Here is a 19,029-nt window from a genome sequence, read left to right as displayed (position 1 = left end):
GAACGAGTGCCCCAAATGGATGCACCGTAGCTTATTACTGACCAGACAATGTTTTGAAGGTACTGTGCTAGAAACCACAATGTGCTTTACATTTAACAATTCATAAACTTAGAGCTCGACTGGCAGACATGGCTACAGCTTTAGCCATAATATTATGATGAGTGGTTGATATTTGGAACTGGATTCGGATTAACCAACCTTTTAAATTTTGTTGATGGATAAAAAGCAAAATGTGAATTTGTCGCAAAAATTGACGTTTTCCTATAAAATTACAAGACAAAAAAATGGTGACCAAAGTTTTTATGCATACAATGACTTATACTGATGTAACTAGATTCAAAATACAAGTGTGCCAAAAAGTTTAGAAATCGGGAGATATGCCATTCGGTATTGTGTTACGAGTTTAAACGTTGAAAATCTTTATCGATACATTGAATTCGTGAAGAAAAAAATACAATCATGAAGTAAACTTCATCTGAACAACAGAAGGTACACATATATAAACATGATTTAAAGTGTCATAATTTACCAGCAGCATTCAGTGCCCTAAGGCAGCAACCATTTGATTTTCTGGGGGGGGCTATGGTTTTTTTTTCTGTGCAAACTTTTTTTTCGCCTTCGGCGAAGAACAATCTATTTTTTTTGCGACAAACCGAAGACAATTTTTTTCTTTCAATTTTAGCATTACATATAGTGGCAGCTGAGGGTGAAGCAAACAATTTTTTTTACTCAGGGTCCAAAACAAATTATTTTTTTCACCAAAACCTGGAAACAAACTTTTTTTTCCAAAAAAAACCATAGCCCCCCCCCCAGAAAATCAAATGGTTGCTGCCTAAGGTCCGCGTTTAAATAGTTTGAGGTGCAAAATAGTTGATTTAACGAGTTAAACGTTGAAAATCTGTATCGATACATTGAATTCGTTTCGTCTAACGTTATAGCGTACAAACGTCACGTTCCGTAATATAGCGTTACTGATGTAAACAAGATGTCCACAGCTCCGACTGCAAGGGATTTCCTTCTGTTAAGATGAGTTTCCATATAGTGTACAAGCATTTCAGGTATGAAACTTGTTTATTTTATCAAGTTTTACCATTTGTGATACATTTTTCGTACTTGAGCGCTCTGGCATTGTCTCTATCGTCCCCGGGTAATCTACCCGGGAGCTTGCACCATTGAAGGTAATGGAGGGCGAGCTGGACTCAGTGACAACAAAAAAAAAAAATTAAAAAAATGAGTCACTGAGGCCAGGGCTGGACTAGCGTAATTACCAATATACCACCAAGGTTTCCAATCCATTTTACAAATGCAACAAGATTGTCACCCAGTATTAATTTTAATCATCATGTAATACAGCATTTGAAATCGTCAGATGCACAAAGGCGTGCCCTTTGATCAACTTTACAAGGTGTAGCCACCGCAAGTATAAATGGATCTCTGTCAAAGGGCCCCTCCTTCCAAGTCTTAAATGTCAGCACAACTTTATCAAGGAATCCTCTATCAAATATAAACATATTTACCAATGCTACACTATTAACCGGCGAAATATTTACGATTAATTTAGTAAAATAAAGACCTACCCGATTCTCCTTGTGCGTCCACCGCCATTGACAACTGACTTGAAAATGTGCGTGTCAGAAATTGACCTCAAAGGAAAAGACTGTTGTAATATAAATTTTCTGTTATATTGTGACTCAAATATTGTTTTAGTTAGGCTGATAAATTAATTTGTTAGTTTCTGTTTCAATTTTGAATTTTAGAAACCTACAACTTTGCGAAATTAAACTGGTTTGAACTAGTTGGATAAAAATCGACAGCGAGGTTGATGGAAGAGCCTACACGAAGATCGTACACTTATACACAGCGAACATAGAAATTACCGTAATTGTCCTAATCAGAATCGAAATAATTGATGCCAGCTATACTTTATTTTAGTTTTAACATGGGTAGGCATTATATTCGTGTTATTTTAGCCCTCGCTATCGCTCTGGCAAAAATAATCACGAATATAATGCCTACCCATGTTAAAACTACAATAAAGTATAGCTGGCATCAATTATTTCTTAAATAAAATTATGTCCTGGACCAAATTTCATAGATCATGTCTGTGAAATTTTGTTCATGGGACCTGAGACTACTATATGTGTTATAGTAGTCTCAGATGGGACATAATTTTATGGGGGACACTATTTAATCCAATATCATAGAGTGCTCCGAAATTTACCGGAGGTTTATACAGAGTAGATTAAAAGTCACTATTAGGTTGGTTCCTTTCCCCTGTATACAACTGGTCCAGTGATCGAAAACGTGTGAAGGAAAACAAAAGCAATCTGTTCTTTATAGTATTTATATGTTCAGATGGCCTCTCATATGAAAAGAAGGTATCATCATGTTAAATTTGATGATGACGAATTTGAAACACCGGCGTTTGAGTTTTTAAACAACAAAGAAAGCAAATCTGGCGAAATGAAACATTCTGACGACGACATTCAGTTGGAAGATTCAGGGAATGGTAATACACATTTTCGCACACTTGCAACATATTTAGTACTTTAAAAATCTGCAGGACGAAGTGCTATATTTAAGATTTACAGGAAGGTCTAATTAGCACTTAGGCAAACACAAATATATGTCTGTTTAAGGTTCAACTAACATACATAAAATAAATAGGGTAGGTATGCGCATGCCTGGGACAGGAAGTTGACCTGATTTTGGCTCGTTGAAAAAAGTTGAAATTTGTTTGAAATACTAATTGTTTAAGTATCTACACCCTGGAAACATTATATTTTGATGATATCACATATATTCTCATTCAATTAAAACACTAAATAACCTTAAATCAAAACTTTGTTAAATTTTCAAGTTGACATTAACTACCGCCAAGTTTGATCATGTGACACATGTAAACCGGAAGTAAACAAATCTGTATAAACTATCAAAATATTCAAGGCTTAATCGAGACAGTTACCTGTACCCTTGTGTTGCCCAAGGGACGAAGAACTAATATTGTAAGTCTATCTTTACTAACTTCCAGCTATTTTCTATTCTTTTACTACTGTCTCAAACACCATGAACACAGTAAAAGCAGTACTCACAACAACCACCCTCATATTATTTTTGGCAAATTGTGTCAAACTAGATTTAATTGTCAACTGCAAGACTGTAAGCTCAAACAGAAACATCAAAGTTAATAAAGAGGCACCAGACAAATCTTGGTCAGTAACCATATCAAACCAAGAGACATGTAAATCAAATATACATACAACATCAATGATTGTACTTACTAGAAAAACTAAAACTATCAAATATGATAGACTAGTATTGACATACCTATGTAGCATTCTCTTAACAAACTCGTATGCACCAGAGCCAAACCCTGGTCCACCAAAATATCCATGTGGATCCTGCAATAAAGCCTGCACTTGGAAACAAAAAGCTGTATGCTGTGACAGCTGTGATCAATGGTACCATATTAATTGTCAAGGTATCGACAACAAAATGTATAAAATTCTTGACAAAAGCAACCTATCATGCAGTCAGGGGTACTACTTGTACAAGTGTATTTTATTTACTTGAAGAAGTAAAAAAAAATATACTCATACAAGTAAATAAATAATGTTTGAATTATCTCCCCTTAATTTTCTAAAAAATTTACTTGTATAAGTAAATTTTTCTTACAATCCCACAAAAATCCTAAAGTTTTGAGATGTAAAATCATGCCTTTAATGATTTTTCCCAGGTTTGCTCAAATTTTTTCATTAAAGTTCAATGTTTCATCTCATTAATTCATCAAAGAAACTGATTGAGCAAAGATCTTGTATATTTGCGCAAGGCAATCAAAAATTGCTCCTTTGGGGCTTGTAAATGAGCAGTGTTATGAAGATAACAGACAAATGGGATTTTCATTGTCCATGAAATTACACTTAAATGATTAGTAAAGACATATGTAAAGGGTACACAATTTAAAATTCTATTAGAGCAAAGAAATCTTAAGAATTCAAGAAAAGAAGAAAGGATGATTTTTTTACTTATACAAGTAAAAAATTCTGAATGACTAAGGGACATAACTAAGGCAATTTTTTTTTACCTATACAAGTAAATAAAATTCACTTGTATAAGTATCCTACAAATTTACTTATATGTGTATATTTATTTTTACTTCTTCAAGTAAATAAAATACACTTGTACAAGTAGTACCCCTGACTGTCATGGGAATGTATAAACTGTGGTATGCCAAACTTCTCAACCACTTTTTTCAATAGCACCATACTTGAATTGTCAAATACATACTCAGAATTAGAAACAAGCATTGAATCTGAGAATGAAGATATTGGTTCACCAATACATACATCATCACCAATCCAGAAAAATCAAACACAATCAAAAACAAAAAAGCAAGCTAAAAACAAAAATACAAATCACACAGCTAAAAACTCAGAACCATTAAGAGTGCTTACAATAAACTTTCAGTCAATAAAGAACAAAAAACCTGAAGTTGAACTCATCATTGACTCTTGTAAGCCCAGCATAATATTTGGTACTGAAACATGGCTCTCAAATGACACCTCTCCATACGAATACATCCCAGCCTCCCAATACAACATCTATACAAAAAACAGAAAGGATGGCTACGGGGGAGTGTTACTGGCTATCTCAAACCAGTTTACATCCTCACAAATCACAAATACAGGTACCGATCAAGACCTCGATACAAATTGTGAAAATGTGTGGGCAAAAATTTCCTATGAAGGTAACAAATCACTTTACCTATGCACTTACTATCGACCACCATCAGATAAAGGAGAATCCCTAGAACAACTTGGTATCTCACTCAACAGAGTTCTATGTAAGAAAACAAACTCAAATATCTGGGTAAGTGGCGATTTCAACCTTGGCCACATAGACTGGAACACACCAGCAGTCATACCTAGTAAACCTGATGCATCACTACACCAACAACTCCTCGATATATTAAATGACAACAATTTAACACAGGTCATAAACAAGAACACCAGAAACGACACAACCCTAGATCTTTTGTGTATGACCAATCCATCATTTGTTAATAGAGTCGAAACATTACCACCAATCGGAGCAAGTGATCATGACATTGTCTACAGTGAAATAAACTTAACTCTGCCACAAAATAAACAACAGGCTCATAAAGTACTTCACTACAAAAAGGCAAATTGGGAGCAAATAGAAAAAGATCTCACTGAAACATACAAAGAACTTAAACAAGATCAAGATAAATTAAATCTTGATGAACTTTGGAACACGTTCAAAACCAACATCCAAAAGTCTATTACCAAGAATATTCCAACAAAAAGCATTGGTAACAAATCGAAACTACCTTGGGTAAATTACCAACTTAAAAAGCTCATCAACAAGAAAAACAAATTATACAAAAAGAAAAAGAAAAATCCTAAGTATAAAAAACAATACCAAGAGATAAAAACCAAGCTCCAGAAAGAAATGAGAAACTCGTACTGGCAATACATAGAAAACATGATTTTCGATATTGAAATAAAGGAGCCAGATCAAACATGCTTCAATAATACGCCTAAAAAACTGTACACCTACATTAAAAGCCAGAAAAACGAAAACACTGGCATAGCTCCTCTGCGAAGTGAAGGTACACTGCACTCAAGTCCATCTGAGAAAGCAAATATACTTAACAAACAATTTCAGTCTGCTTTTACATCTGAAGCAAACACTAACATTCCAGACAAAGGTCCTAGTAAACACCCTATAATGGAACCCATTAGAATATCTAGGGATGGTGTTTACAAACTAATCAAAAACATAAACCCGAATAAAGCAACTGGTCCTGACACCATCGCAGGCAAAGTACTAAAACAAAACATCGAAATATGTACAGATATCCTCACTTTAATATTTACAAGATCACTACAAACAGGCAAAGTACCATCTGACTGGAACCACGCAAATGTCACACCTGTATTCAAAAAAGGGGATAAACACAACCCAGGCAACTATAGGCCTATATCCTTAACATGCATAGCTTGTAAACTACTCGAACATATCTTTGCAAGCAGCATGATGAATCACTTAGAAACAAACAACACTCTATATGAATTACAACATGGATTTAGGGCAAAACGATCATGTGAATCACAAATCATCTCACTGATACATGAATTATTCCAAAACAACGACAAGAACATACAAACAGATCTTATTATCATGGATTTTGCTAAAGCTTTCGACAAGGTACCACACAAAAGATTACTATACAAAATGAAATACTTTGGCATATCAGATCAAATCATTAACTGGGTAGACTCCTTTCTTTCAAACAGAACACAAACAGTACTTTTAGAAAACATGTCATCTTCAAAAATACCAGTCTCATCAGGAGTCCCACAGAGTACAGTGCTAGGACCGATACTATTCTTAATTTACATAAATGACCTCCCAGATTACATCCAACATAGCAAAATCAGACTCTTTGCAGATGACAGTATAATCTACCGACAAATTAAAACTCAAAATGACTGCCTCAAGCTTCAAGAAGACCTAGAAGCTGCCATACAATGGGAAAAAGATTGGCTTATGTCTTTCCATCCAGACAAGTGTAACATCATGAATATAACAACAAAAAGAAATCCCATCCACTTTTATTATAACATGTATGGACACATCTTAGAATCTGTAAAACATGCAAAATACTTAGGCATCACTATCTCAGCAGACCTAAAATGGAACACCCACATCCAACAAACTGCTGCAAAAGCAAATAAATCCTTAGGTTTTATCAGAAGAAACCTTAAAGTCCAATCGCAAACAATTAAAGAAAGAGCATACCAAACACTCATAAGACCAAAGTTGGAATACTGTTGTACTGTATGGGACCCATTTACAAACGAAAATATAAAATCACTGGAAAAAGTACAAAGACGGGCAGCAAGGTATGTGTGCAATAGACATCACAACACCAGCAGTGTGTCTGAGATGCTAGATACCATGAAATGGCAAACATTACAAGAACGCCGACTACGAACAAGGCTTATAATGTTCCACAAAATTGTAAATGAAAAGATAGCCATTCCATCGCAAAATGTATTACAACAGAGTCAGTCTACTACAAGATCCACCAATAAAGAATCCTACAGACAAATTCATTGCAATAAAGACAGCTATAAATTTTCTTTCTTCTGTCAAACCATCAAAGACTGGAACAAACTAACCCCTGAAATTACCAAAAACAGTACTACAGAAAACTTCAAGGATGCACTCACACACGACGTGCTCCTTGATACTTACCCTCATCTGAAATAAACAGATACTCTTGTTTTTATCTTATACCAAAAAAACTAAAAATAAAAAATGTAATATTTAAAAACTAAATAAAAAATTGTATAAATTAAAAACAAAGAAAAATTGTAAAAATTGAAAATACGAAAATATATGACCAAAAACAACTTTGAATAAGAAATATTTTGTTAATTTATATTTTGACAAAAATTATCAACATAAATTTATTAAAAAACATTTACCAGGCATGCGCCGGAAAGTAAACATCAGTACGTTGATGGTTTTCTGTAACAAAAGAAGAAGAAGGTACATTTTAGGTTGGTATTTCCATTTTATTTTATTTTTTCATTTTAATTTTGTGTCATGATTTTCAGTCATCTGGTTGCGTTTTATTGTGGTCTGAGTTGATAATGGGCTGAGTTTACCTGTATTTTAATGATAAGATTATTCCCCTTTTAAATGTTTGTTATTAGGTGGGAAAATATGCCCACAAAGTGTCTATTACATGTACATCACCGGAGTCGCGAATTTCCTTAAAACAGCTGTCATATTCACGATAGTGACCATTAGGATGTATCAGGCAATGGATTTATATTATTGGCAACACTAACTTCACTTTTGGCACAAGTTCAGTTTATTTTTCACTTTACAACAGAAATAAAAATACTTAGGGTCTGCACTCAAAAATAGGGTAGGTCGGGTAACTGTAAACAGACATATATTTTTGTTTGGCCTTACCATGCTTACAGTATAGATAGGCCTAGTGAATTCTCAATTATTATGATCTAGAAAGAAATACTTTATTTTAACATTTTTCTTTGACACCTTCCTGTAACAACTCTCAGAAAAAATAGTTAATCTAGCAAATTTTTAAATTTTATAATTGTTAAGGTAAAATTCCAACTGGGATTCTGTGTCTAAAGGGATTTTCTGATATGGCCCTGGCACTCTGAATTCCTTATCAAGCCTTTGGGGAGAGACTACTTTTGTAAATTATTCATATGAAACAAAAACATGAAGTTAATGTACATGATGTACATCAAAAATCAAAAGAATTGTCACAATTGAATTTCTATGACTTACATTGTACTTGGTTTAAGCAATCTTGACAATCATAAAAACTGGAATATTTTAAGTTTAAACAATTCTGTATGGTTACAATAAGTGAGAAATACGTCGTAACTACAATCCCCCTTCCTTTCATGAATGTGACTTACCAAATAAGACTATTTACCAGATTTATTATCACATTTATGCAACACGACGGGTGCCACATGTGGAGCAGGATCTGCTTACCCTTCCGGAGCACCTGAGATCACCCCAAGTTTTTGATGGGGTTCGTGTTGTTTATTCTTTAGTTTTCTATGTTCATGATGTTGTGTCATGTGTACTATTGTTTGTCTTTTTCATTTTTAGGCAGTTAAGCTGCCTTATGCGAGCACCCTGGATTTGTGTTCAACCCAATAAATGCTGAAATACTTGCCATTGTTATTATCTAGCTGGTAACTATGTTTAGCCATGGCGTTGTCGGTTTATTCTGATTCATGAGTGTGATTTACCCTTTGGTATCTTTCGTCCCTCTTTTGCATACATAATAAAGTCATTTTACGTACATCATCATGATCAATTTGGCCCCTAAACATCCTTTATTTAATTGCTTTTAATAATTCCACATTTTTTCATAAAATCAAACTTATATCATGTATATTAAGATATTCCTTTGAACGCTATAATCTTTACAATAATTTTGAAGTATTTCATAATATTTTATCTGGTAAGATGATTCAGTTCATATCTGAAAAAACAGGACTTGTTACTTTACATAAACATGGATACATGTACAACATATTTTTGGTTTGATTTTTATGTCCTACATTTTTACATCATGTACATCTCCTATTATCACATTGTTAGTCACCTCCCAAATATCCAACACTTACACATATACTGGCCAAAAGTCAGGTAAAGCCAAATATCCAACACATACTGGCCAAAAGTCAGGTAAAGCCAAATATCCAACACATACTGGCCAAAAGTCAGGTAAAGCCAAATATCCAACACATACTGGCCAAAAGTCAGGTAAAGCCAAATATCCAACACATACTGGCCAAAAGTCAGGTAAAGCATTTAAAGTCTGGTTGATAAATGTTGAGAAATACCATTAAATGTTTTCGAAACTTCAAGCTAAACTTGAAAATGTTTAAAGATAGGGATTGTTGAATAAAATAGCCTTTTTTAGATCAAGGGGAGACTATTCAAACCTTAAAAAGAAAATATAAATCTTAAAATTTGCCTAATTGAGGATATAATTACTTACATACGTGTATATATATGCAGCTTCATGTTAATAAAAATGACTTGTATAATTATTACCCCTAACTGTCCATGCATCTACAATTTACAGTGACTTATAATTATTAAATTACTTAATTAAAAGAATCTTTGTTAAACACCTTTAATTTCATTATATTTAAAACAAAATTAAATGTATCAAGAAAAAAACCCAAAAACTTATGATTGAGCTGAATTCCTTTATCAGACAGCTGTGAATTTCTGAATGTCAGATGTCTTGAATAGTTTGACATTGTTTTGTTTACATGATAAATATCTTTACTTTCAGAGAGTTCAGATGCTGGGTTATCCGATGAAGATGATGCCCCTGAGGATGTCAGTTTTAAAACAGGGAAGCAGACAGCGTTACAACAGATGAGGGATGCCATCAAGAACATAAATGCTGAGAAAATTAAAACTAAAGAAAAGAGAAGGAAGATAGATGAACAGTTTAAAGAACAAAAGGTATCTTACTGTGAAGATTATCAGATATTGCAATCATTCAGTTACACTTTTCTGGCTCCCTTATTACACAAAAAATGCATATTAGCTAAATTGAAAAAGGGCATCTAAAGTGCACAAAAATGAATACAAGTTAACAGGAAATGCCTATATGTATGAAACTTTATTTTTGAAAAGGCTTCTATTTATGGCATTTTTGAGACAATGACTTCATTTATTAAGACCAAAAAAGTGCATCATTGTGCATGGAGTCTATCATTTCATGCTAAACATGCTTGGGAGAAACACTACAATTGGGTGTCATTTGGAGCTATGTGATTAAAAAAGAAAGTTTCTTTGAACTTTTTTTAACATGTTTAATGCACATGCTGCAACAGAGGGGGCATTAAGTGATCCCCTTGTATGTCTGTTAGTCTGTACGTTCAAGGACTGCATGTATGTCTCAATATTGATTTATTTTCTGATATATATCACTAAAGTTTGCCTGAACAAATTGTTCCCAAACTGAATATTTTTTTAAACACATTTTTAGTCCATTTGCCAATTATCGATTTGATTCTATTATTACACACTTTTTAAACAAATTACTTCCCTTTGTTAATTGTAGACTGGTTCCATACCAGACAAAATTGGCTTTTGCCAATGCAAAGCATGATGAATTGAATGTGATGTATCGGCAGTTTAACTAATTTTTCATATAAAATAATTTCAGATGTCAAAAGTATTTAGCCAAACAACAAATTAATGTAATTAAAAGATTTGAAAACCTTATAGATTACTCACATTATGCACAGGTCAATTTGCTCTTTCTGCTAGCTCTCGATTGTAAATAAAAATTAATGTCCCTCAAAAAGGGAGACAACAAAATAAAGGAAAATAGCCTATTTGGACCGATTTATTAAACCATTTTAGAATTTTAACTGTCTGTGAAAAAATTAGTTTGTCTGATGTATAATATTCATTATTTTAGAAAAGAAAGATGGAAGAACTGAAGAATGCAAGACTACCTGAGGATTTCCTGGAAGGAATAGCAGAAAAGTTACCCAGTAGAACAAACAAGATAACTGAGAAAACTAATTCTACATCTGACATTTTAGAGAGAGCCAGTTTACAGGAAGATGGTAATACCTTATTATTTATCATAAACCTGATTACTATTAATGATATAAACAATACCTGATTATGCTTATATACCACTTGCTATAAAATTACAAATGCCAAAATTATAATAATTATGTGCTTTAATAATCATATAATCAAAACTGTTAGATACATTCTAGATACTACAATTCATTCTTAAATATATAGCAATTTATATAATAATTTTCCATTTGATCCTACATGTCCTACTGCCTCAAATATTTTCTTAGATCAAGGACAGGGGGTGATACATGTACCCTAAAAGTATTTGACACACAGTTTTTAGTTTTCTATGTCGTGTTATATGTTCTATTGTTTGTCTGTTTGTCTTATTTTTTTTAACATGGCGTTGTCAGTTTATTTTAGACTAATGAGTTTGAATATATAAAAAAGAAGATGTGGTATGATTGCCAATGAGACAACTATCCACAAAAGACCAAAATGACACAGACATTAACAACTATAGGTCACTGTACGGCCTTCATAGTCAGCTATAAAAGGCCCCGATAAGACAATGTAAAACATTTCAAACGAGAAAACTAACGGCCTTATATATGTAAAAAAAAAAATTAACGAAAAACAAATATGTAACACAAAAAACAAACGACAACCACTGAATTACAGGCTCCTGACTTGGGACAGGCACATACATGAATAATGCGGGGGGGGTTAAACATGTTAATGAGATCCCAACCCTTTGGTATCATTCACCTCTTTTAAGGTGGACAGTTCCTTACATACATTTCTCAAATTCTATGGAAATTTATCCCTTTCCAAACCCATTGTATAAAAAAATTTAATCAATGTGTGGTTGCCGGTGATCTCAGAAGATGATTAGATGATTTTAAGGGTCATGACTGTTAGGCTAACTGGATAAATCAAAATATGCTATAACAGATGTTAATGAAATTGACAACTTGGTGCAATGTGAAAGGCACTCAAAGGGGTTTTTCGGTTAACAAAAAAAGAAAATGTATTTTTTAATCATTAGAGAAACAGATTTTTACATAGTTACTTGTGGATTATCGGATTTATCCAATCTCGATAGTTAAATTATAAGTTTTAAAGTCCTCGCCAAGGCTCGGACTCGAAAATTGATAATTTAACTATATCGATTGGATAAATCCGATAATCCACTCATATCTATGTACATGATGTAAAAATCTATATATATTATTTAAATGGTAAGGCAGCTGTTCATATACTCTTTGCATAGACAGGCATCAATCTATATATCTTTAAATATAAGACATTAAGTAATATTGATTTTAATTTGTTTAGAGGATGAAGGTAGTTTTGCTGATACAGAAGATGATTTTGACCACAACCAAGACTTCATACCTTTTGAATCAAGCAGGTGAGTAGTCCATAATTATTGAAAAGGAACTTACCTTAAAATTAAAACAAATGGCTGTCAGGCCTTTCATCATCTAATTATTCATCATCTCCAGTTAAAACCACTAAGCCAATTAAATTTAGTTATATCAACTGATCTGTAACCATTTTTAACTTTCAACATGTTCAAGAGATTTATAAGGAAGATGAGGTCAGTAATCTCCCTTATATTTAAGGAATGACTGTAATATTTTTGTCGAGCCTGCAACTTTTGTTGCAGAAAGCTCGACATAGGGATAGTGATCCGGGGGCGGCGGCGGCGGTGTTAGCTCACTTCTTAAAAGCTTTTTATTTCAGAAGGTGAAAGACCTGGATGCTTCATACTTTGTATATAGATGCTTCATGTTACGAAGTTTCCGTCAGTCACATGTCCAATGTCCTTGACCTCATTTTCATGGTTCAGTGACCACTTGAAAAAAAAGTTCAAATTTTTTGTAATGTTGAATTCTCTCTTATTATAAGTAATAGGATAACTATATTTGGTATGTGCATACCTTGCAAGGTTCTCATGTCTGTCAGACAGTTTTCACTTGACCTCGACCTCATTTCATGGATCAGTGATCAAGGTTAAGTTTTGGTGGTCAAGTCCATATTTCAGATACTATAAGCAATAGGGCTAGTATATTCGGTGTGTGGAAGGACTGTTAGGTGTCATCTGACCTTGACCTCATTTTCATGGTTCAGTGGTTATAGTTAAATTTTTGTGTTTTGGTCTGTTTTTCTCATACTATATGCAATAGGTCTACTATATTTGTTGTATGGAATGATGGTAAGGTGTACATGTCTAGCGGGCAGATGTCATGTGACTTTGACCTCATTTTCATGGTTCAGTGGTCAAAGTTAAGTTTTTGAGTTTTGGTCTTTTTATCTAATACTGTATGCCATAGGTCAACTATATTTGGTGTATGGAAATATTTTATGATCTTTATGTCAGTCACACAGGTTTTATTTGACGATGACCTCATTTTCACGGTTCATTGCACAGTGTTAAGTTTTTGTGTTTTGGTCTATTTTTCTTAAACTATAAGTAATGGGTCAACTATATATTTGGAAAAGAAGCATTGTTAGCTGTACATGTCTGCCTGGCATGGTTCATCTGACCGTGACCTCATTTTCAAGGTTCATTGGTCTTTGTTTAGTTATCTTGGTTAATGTTAAGTTTATGAGACAGTTGTAATAAAACTAAGCTTTATACTTAGGACTATCAACATAATATCAATGATTAGTATAGAAGGCAAGACATTTCAGCGTGTGCACTCTTGTTTCTGTCTATGAAGAAATAACATAAAAAATTTGGTGCACACTGAACAACGCCCGTAGCTGGTTATTTAAACCGTGTGCACCACATTTTTTATGTTATTTCGAATAGACAGAAAAAATATTACAGTCATTTCTTAAAATTTAATTCTAAATTCCATTTTAAACCGTAGAAAACATTGAAAAAACGTTGATGATGTCACAGTCACATGACTAAATTATGTCTATGGGCTGATAACAAAATAACGTCAGCCAATCAGAAGACGCGTAACATCCAAAATTAAATTATATATTGTTTACATTGATTATTGATGAACTATTTTTTATCATCATTTCTGGGGTTGCATTTATTTGATATATTGTGTACTTTTAAACCCATCTCCATTGATTATTTATAGGTCTGACGGAGTAGAGGTACAACCCATCAAAGAATATCAGAAGAAGACCACATCACTGGCCCTCACAGCTGCTGAGTTTAAATACAGACAATTATATGGCAGTAGAATACACAGAGAATCTAGTAAGTTTATCAATTCAAGTTAGACACAAATGTTAGATGGTATGAATACATGTGGGAATACTAAGAACTGTATGCAAATAAAAAAGACCAGTTAAAATCAGGAAAGTGTGAGAAAATAAGATATACTGTAAAATAAATAAATTTGGTGTATTTACTCTCTTCTGATTGGTTAAAAGTATTCGTTTTATTTTCAATGTTGTCAATTTTTATGGCGACACGCCCACTTTCACGTTGTGTATTCATACGCCAACATGTGTGTACGTTGTTATTGTTAATATAAAAATATAAAAACTTCTTTGAGCCTTATTTTTGATAGAAATTTATTTATAATGAATGGCAATAATTTATTTTGAATTTATTGACCCATAAAATTAGTTTTATGGTTCAATAAATTCAAAATAAATAATAGCTATTGGGTGCATTAATTATTGGGTGCATTAAATTCAAAATAAATAATTACTATTGGGTGCATTAATTATTGCGCTTATTGTGTCATTTTAGACTAAAATGCTATTTTATTTTATGCAATATTGAGAAAAATCCTATTTAATTCACATAAAAATTAAGTATTAATTAATGCAATATCATAACACTGTCAAGAATGTCACATTTTTTGCAATAATAAAAACATTGCAATAATTTCTGAATTTACAGTAATACAATGTAAAGGGACAAAAAGTTTTGTCAGTCAGTCTAGGTTTCCAATGCAAGCTATCAAAGAATGTTAAAAGTTATGGAACTTAAAATTCCAGTCATTATGACCTAGAGCATGTAGAGTTGTCTGTTCAGATAAATGTATTTCAAGAAATCAAATATGACTGAGTGTTTTTATAAGACATAATTATACCCCCGCTTTAAAAAAGGGGGGGTATACTGTTTTACCTCTGTCTGTCAGTCCGTCCGTCCGTCCGTCCATCAGTCCGTCCGTCAGTCCGTCCGTCAGTCCGTCCGTCAGTCAGTCAGTCCGTCCCATGAAACTTTCGTCACATTTTTCTCAGGAACTACACATCCACCCTTTCTGTAATTTGGTATCAACATTTATATATGTCAGCCACACCGTGTGATGCGTTTTCAGATTCATCACTTGACAACTTCCTATTTACCGAACACTTGTCTGATTTTACACATGATAGCCAAGTTGAAAATTTTCGTCACATTTTTCTCAGGAACTACAATACAAGGATTTCTGAAATTTGGTTTCAGGATTTTTATAAGTCAGCTATACCGTGTGATGCGTTTTCAGATTCATCACTCGACAACTTCCTGTTTACCGAACACTTGCATATTTTTACACTATTAATATTATCCACTTGCGGCGGGGGTATCATCAGTGAGCAGTAGCTCGCAGTTTCACTTGTTTAATATGTTTGGCAATAACTTTTTGAATTATTTAGCTTTGTTTTCAAGAGCTGTGCATACTGATCATATTGAAGGAGTTTATTTTTTTGAGAATACAGAGCCTTCTGGTTGTGCACTTTAAACATTCAACAAAGCCACGTTGTATGTATCATATTTACATCAAGATTAACTGTTATATGGAGATGTCATTGTCTTCATGAATCGTACCAGTGTTATAAAAAACCCAGTACATAGCAAATAGCATTATCACGATTGAAAACGTTTTAGTGCCCATCCAATAAAAGATACCATTCCTCAATGATATATAAAAGGTATTATTACCAACCCATCAACATGTGTTATTGCTCAATCATTGCATCTACTATTGCTCAACCATGAAAGGTTCCATAGCTTAAAACTTCAAGGCTACATTGCATTAAAAGGAAAGTTAGAGTTACAGGATTATTAACTATCAGATTTTTAAGTAAATTTTCACATGTTGTATCATTACTTGAGTAAGCTTGCAAAGATTCACTAAAAATTTTACATAAATGGTGAAAGTTAAATAAATCTTTACTTTGTCATTGTAGAGTTCTTACACTTTGAATGTTAATTCGATAAAAGACAATATTGGTCTCACCTGTGATGAAAGTCATAGAAAGTGAAACATTTTAGGAATAACAATCTGGCGTTAGCATTGGCTTTAACTTTTTGCATAAAGCTTATTATAATTATATATCTTTTTATCTATAGGCAAATCAAAAATGGCAAAAAGAGAGAAAAAGAAAGCAAATAGATGAAGATGAAAAGGATATATATAAACATTGAGGAAGATGAAGCTGTACAGCTCCAAGACTGATGACAACAGATGGTAGTGGAGTTTGACATTGACACAAATTATGATTTTCTCAGATTTGCATGAATGCAATTATGATTCTTAAGTTAATGTTAAAATGTATAATTATGATACACTTTGAAATGTTAAAATGTATAATTATGATACACTTTGAAACCATTCACCTGTAAATATTTGTAGTATAATTGTGAATAAATAATGTTGTAATATCATAAATTGTTTGTGTTAAATATTTGTTCTCATCAAAATCTCCTTAGTACTGCTTCTTCTGTGAATACCTAATCAATAATATTCCAATGTGGGCCAGCGAATTATCTTGAAGAAAGTTTTGTTTTGACCAAAACAAGATCAAAACATGAATACATGTACTATCTATATAAAAATAAAATATGTGTGGTATGATTGTCAACTAGACAGCTTTCCACAAAAACAAGATTATACAGAAACAAACTACTATAGAAAATTGTACAGCATACCAGAGGCGTATTTAGGGGGGGGCGGGTTGCTTATATAGGGAATCACTGGAGCGGGCCCCCTCTTAGGTCAGTCAGTGGCCCCCCACTTATGAAAATTTCTGGATCCGCCACTGCATACAACAATGAGCAAACCACATACTGCATGGTCAGCTATAAAATGGCAACTATATATATAACAATTTATTATTCAAATGAGAAAATTAACAGCCTAATTTATGCACAAAATAATGATTGAAGAACAAATATGATGCACAACTGCAAACGACAATCACTGAATTAAAGGATTCTGAGTTGGGACAGGCAAATACTTCTTCTGTTCTGCTTGACAGATGTTTGTACAAACTTTTACAGAATCTAATGCATACGCTTGCAAAAGCTATTTCATTTCCTGATCAAAATTATTTTTTGGGATCAACTTTGGCATGACATTGACTTAGTTATATCTTTAGTACACATTTGTATCAGCTTCATATTAACAACTTATCAGTACTATATATTCAGAAATTATTGTGTGTATTTATTATTCCAATTTTGTCATTCTACATGTAAACATAAATACAAATTTAATTTTTGCAAATTGAGAAAAATCCTGTTTAATTTATTTACAGAATTTCAAAATGAGAGTTTAAATTATTGAAATTATAATCCTGTCCCAATTTTTACAATAATTAAAACATCAGAATAATTTCTGTAATTTACAGTATTAAAATTTTCATCACGATGTACACATTATTTGTATAAATTCAAATTATAGTTTGGGGGGGGGGGGGGGGGGGGGAGGGGGGTCTTTTTGCAAAATCAAAGATTTTGACATTGTTTTATTTTGGGGTGGGGCTATCATTTTATAAGTTTTGTTTTCAGTACCTCAAGTTGAAGAATAATAATACCATCATAAATAACCAATCACCTTGTCTGTATTTCTTACTAAATTCCATCTAGATTGGACTCTATTTAACAGATAGATGAAACTTTACACAATTAAAGAAAACTTCTCGAGGATGAGAAATAAATTTAAAGAGATATTCTCCCTGCCCAATATGTTTAGGGTAAAGATGTGGATTGTATTAATAGTATACTGTCATATCAGGTTATTCTTATGTGATTGGTTCGCTCACAGATTTTGTTATTTAATGTTTACATTCAAAATGATGCACCATGTCATTTGTCATTTGTAGTAAAAAAAAGAATCTTTCAGAGACTCCAACATTGCTGAACTAATTAAATCCAAACTTCATATTATTGAACATGTCTCAAGTCCAGATTTTTTAATTATATTTTGGTACTTAAATCAACATGGCCACCATAGCTTGAAATAAAATGGAGAGATAAAAATTAATGCAGATTGTGGTTCAATATCTAAAAATCATCATTGATATGGAAAACTCATGGGCAAAACATCTACAATTTCTATCAAAAAAAATATCAAATGACTCCTTTAAAGCTGCCGACCTCTACAATGTATATGAGGGAAATCTCTGTTTGAAAAATTAATACAGCTGGATGGAAAATATTTCGCGTTAGAACATTTTTCTGGTAAAAACTAATGATTTATTTGATATCATTTGAGAGGGATTCCAGATATAGATGACAGTTTTACAAAAACCTGTCTCCTTTTCCCCGATGTGACCTACCAAAGTATACTTTATCATCACAGGGTTTGTACTAACATGACCAACACGACTGGTGCCACACGTGGGAAAGATTTGCTAACCCTTCTGAAACAACACCACTTTTTGGCTTACCTTTCTGACCCCCCCCCCCCAGTTGTCAGCTTACCCTTGTGAACCACCCCAAGTTCTTGGCCTACCCTTCTGCAACACCCCCAATTTTTAGCTTACTCTTCTGAAACACCCCAAGTTTTTAGCTTACTCTAGATCTTCTGAAACACCCAAAGTTTTTGTTTAAACCTTCTGAAACACCCCCAGTTTTTAGCTTCCCCCTCTGAAACACGCCCAGTTTTTGGCTTACCCTTCTGAAAT

General features: G+C 33.1%; 1 protein-coding gene across 1 annotated transcript; it reads left to right on the top strand.

Annotated features, from left to right (window-relative positions):
* The first annotated feature begins 2,263 nt into the window (after nucleotides 1-2,263).
* LOC139500628 (uncharacterized) lies at nucleotides 2,264-16,790 on the top strand. The gene is made up of 6 exons (XM_071289378.1): nucleotides 2,264-2,509; nucleotides 9,896-10,071; nucleotides 11,039-11,189; nucleotides 12,490-12,565; nucleotides 14,259-14,380; nucleotides 16,472-16,790. The coding sequence occupies exons 1-6, from the start codon at nucleotides 2,356-2,358 to the stop codon at nucleotides 16,516-16,518; spliced, it is 726 nt and encodes a 241-aa protein (XP_071145479.1). The 5' UTR covers nucleotides 2,264-2,355; the 3' UTR covers nucleotides 16,519-16,790.
* The last annotated feature ends 2,239 nt before the right edge of the window (nucleotides 16,791-19,029 follow it).

The sequence above is a fragment of the Mytilus edulis genome, chromosome 13 (assembly GCF_963676685.1).
Source record: "Mytilus edulis chromosome 13, xbMytEdul2.2, whole genome shotgun sequence".
NCBI lineage: Eukaryota > Metazoa > Mollusca > Bivalvia > Mytilida > Mytilidae > Mytilus > Mytilus edulis.
This window is presented reverse-complemented; position numbering and strand designations above follow the sequence as displayed.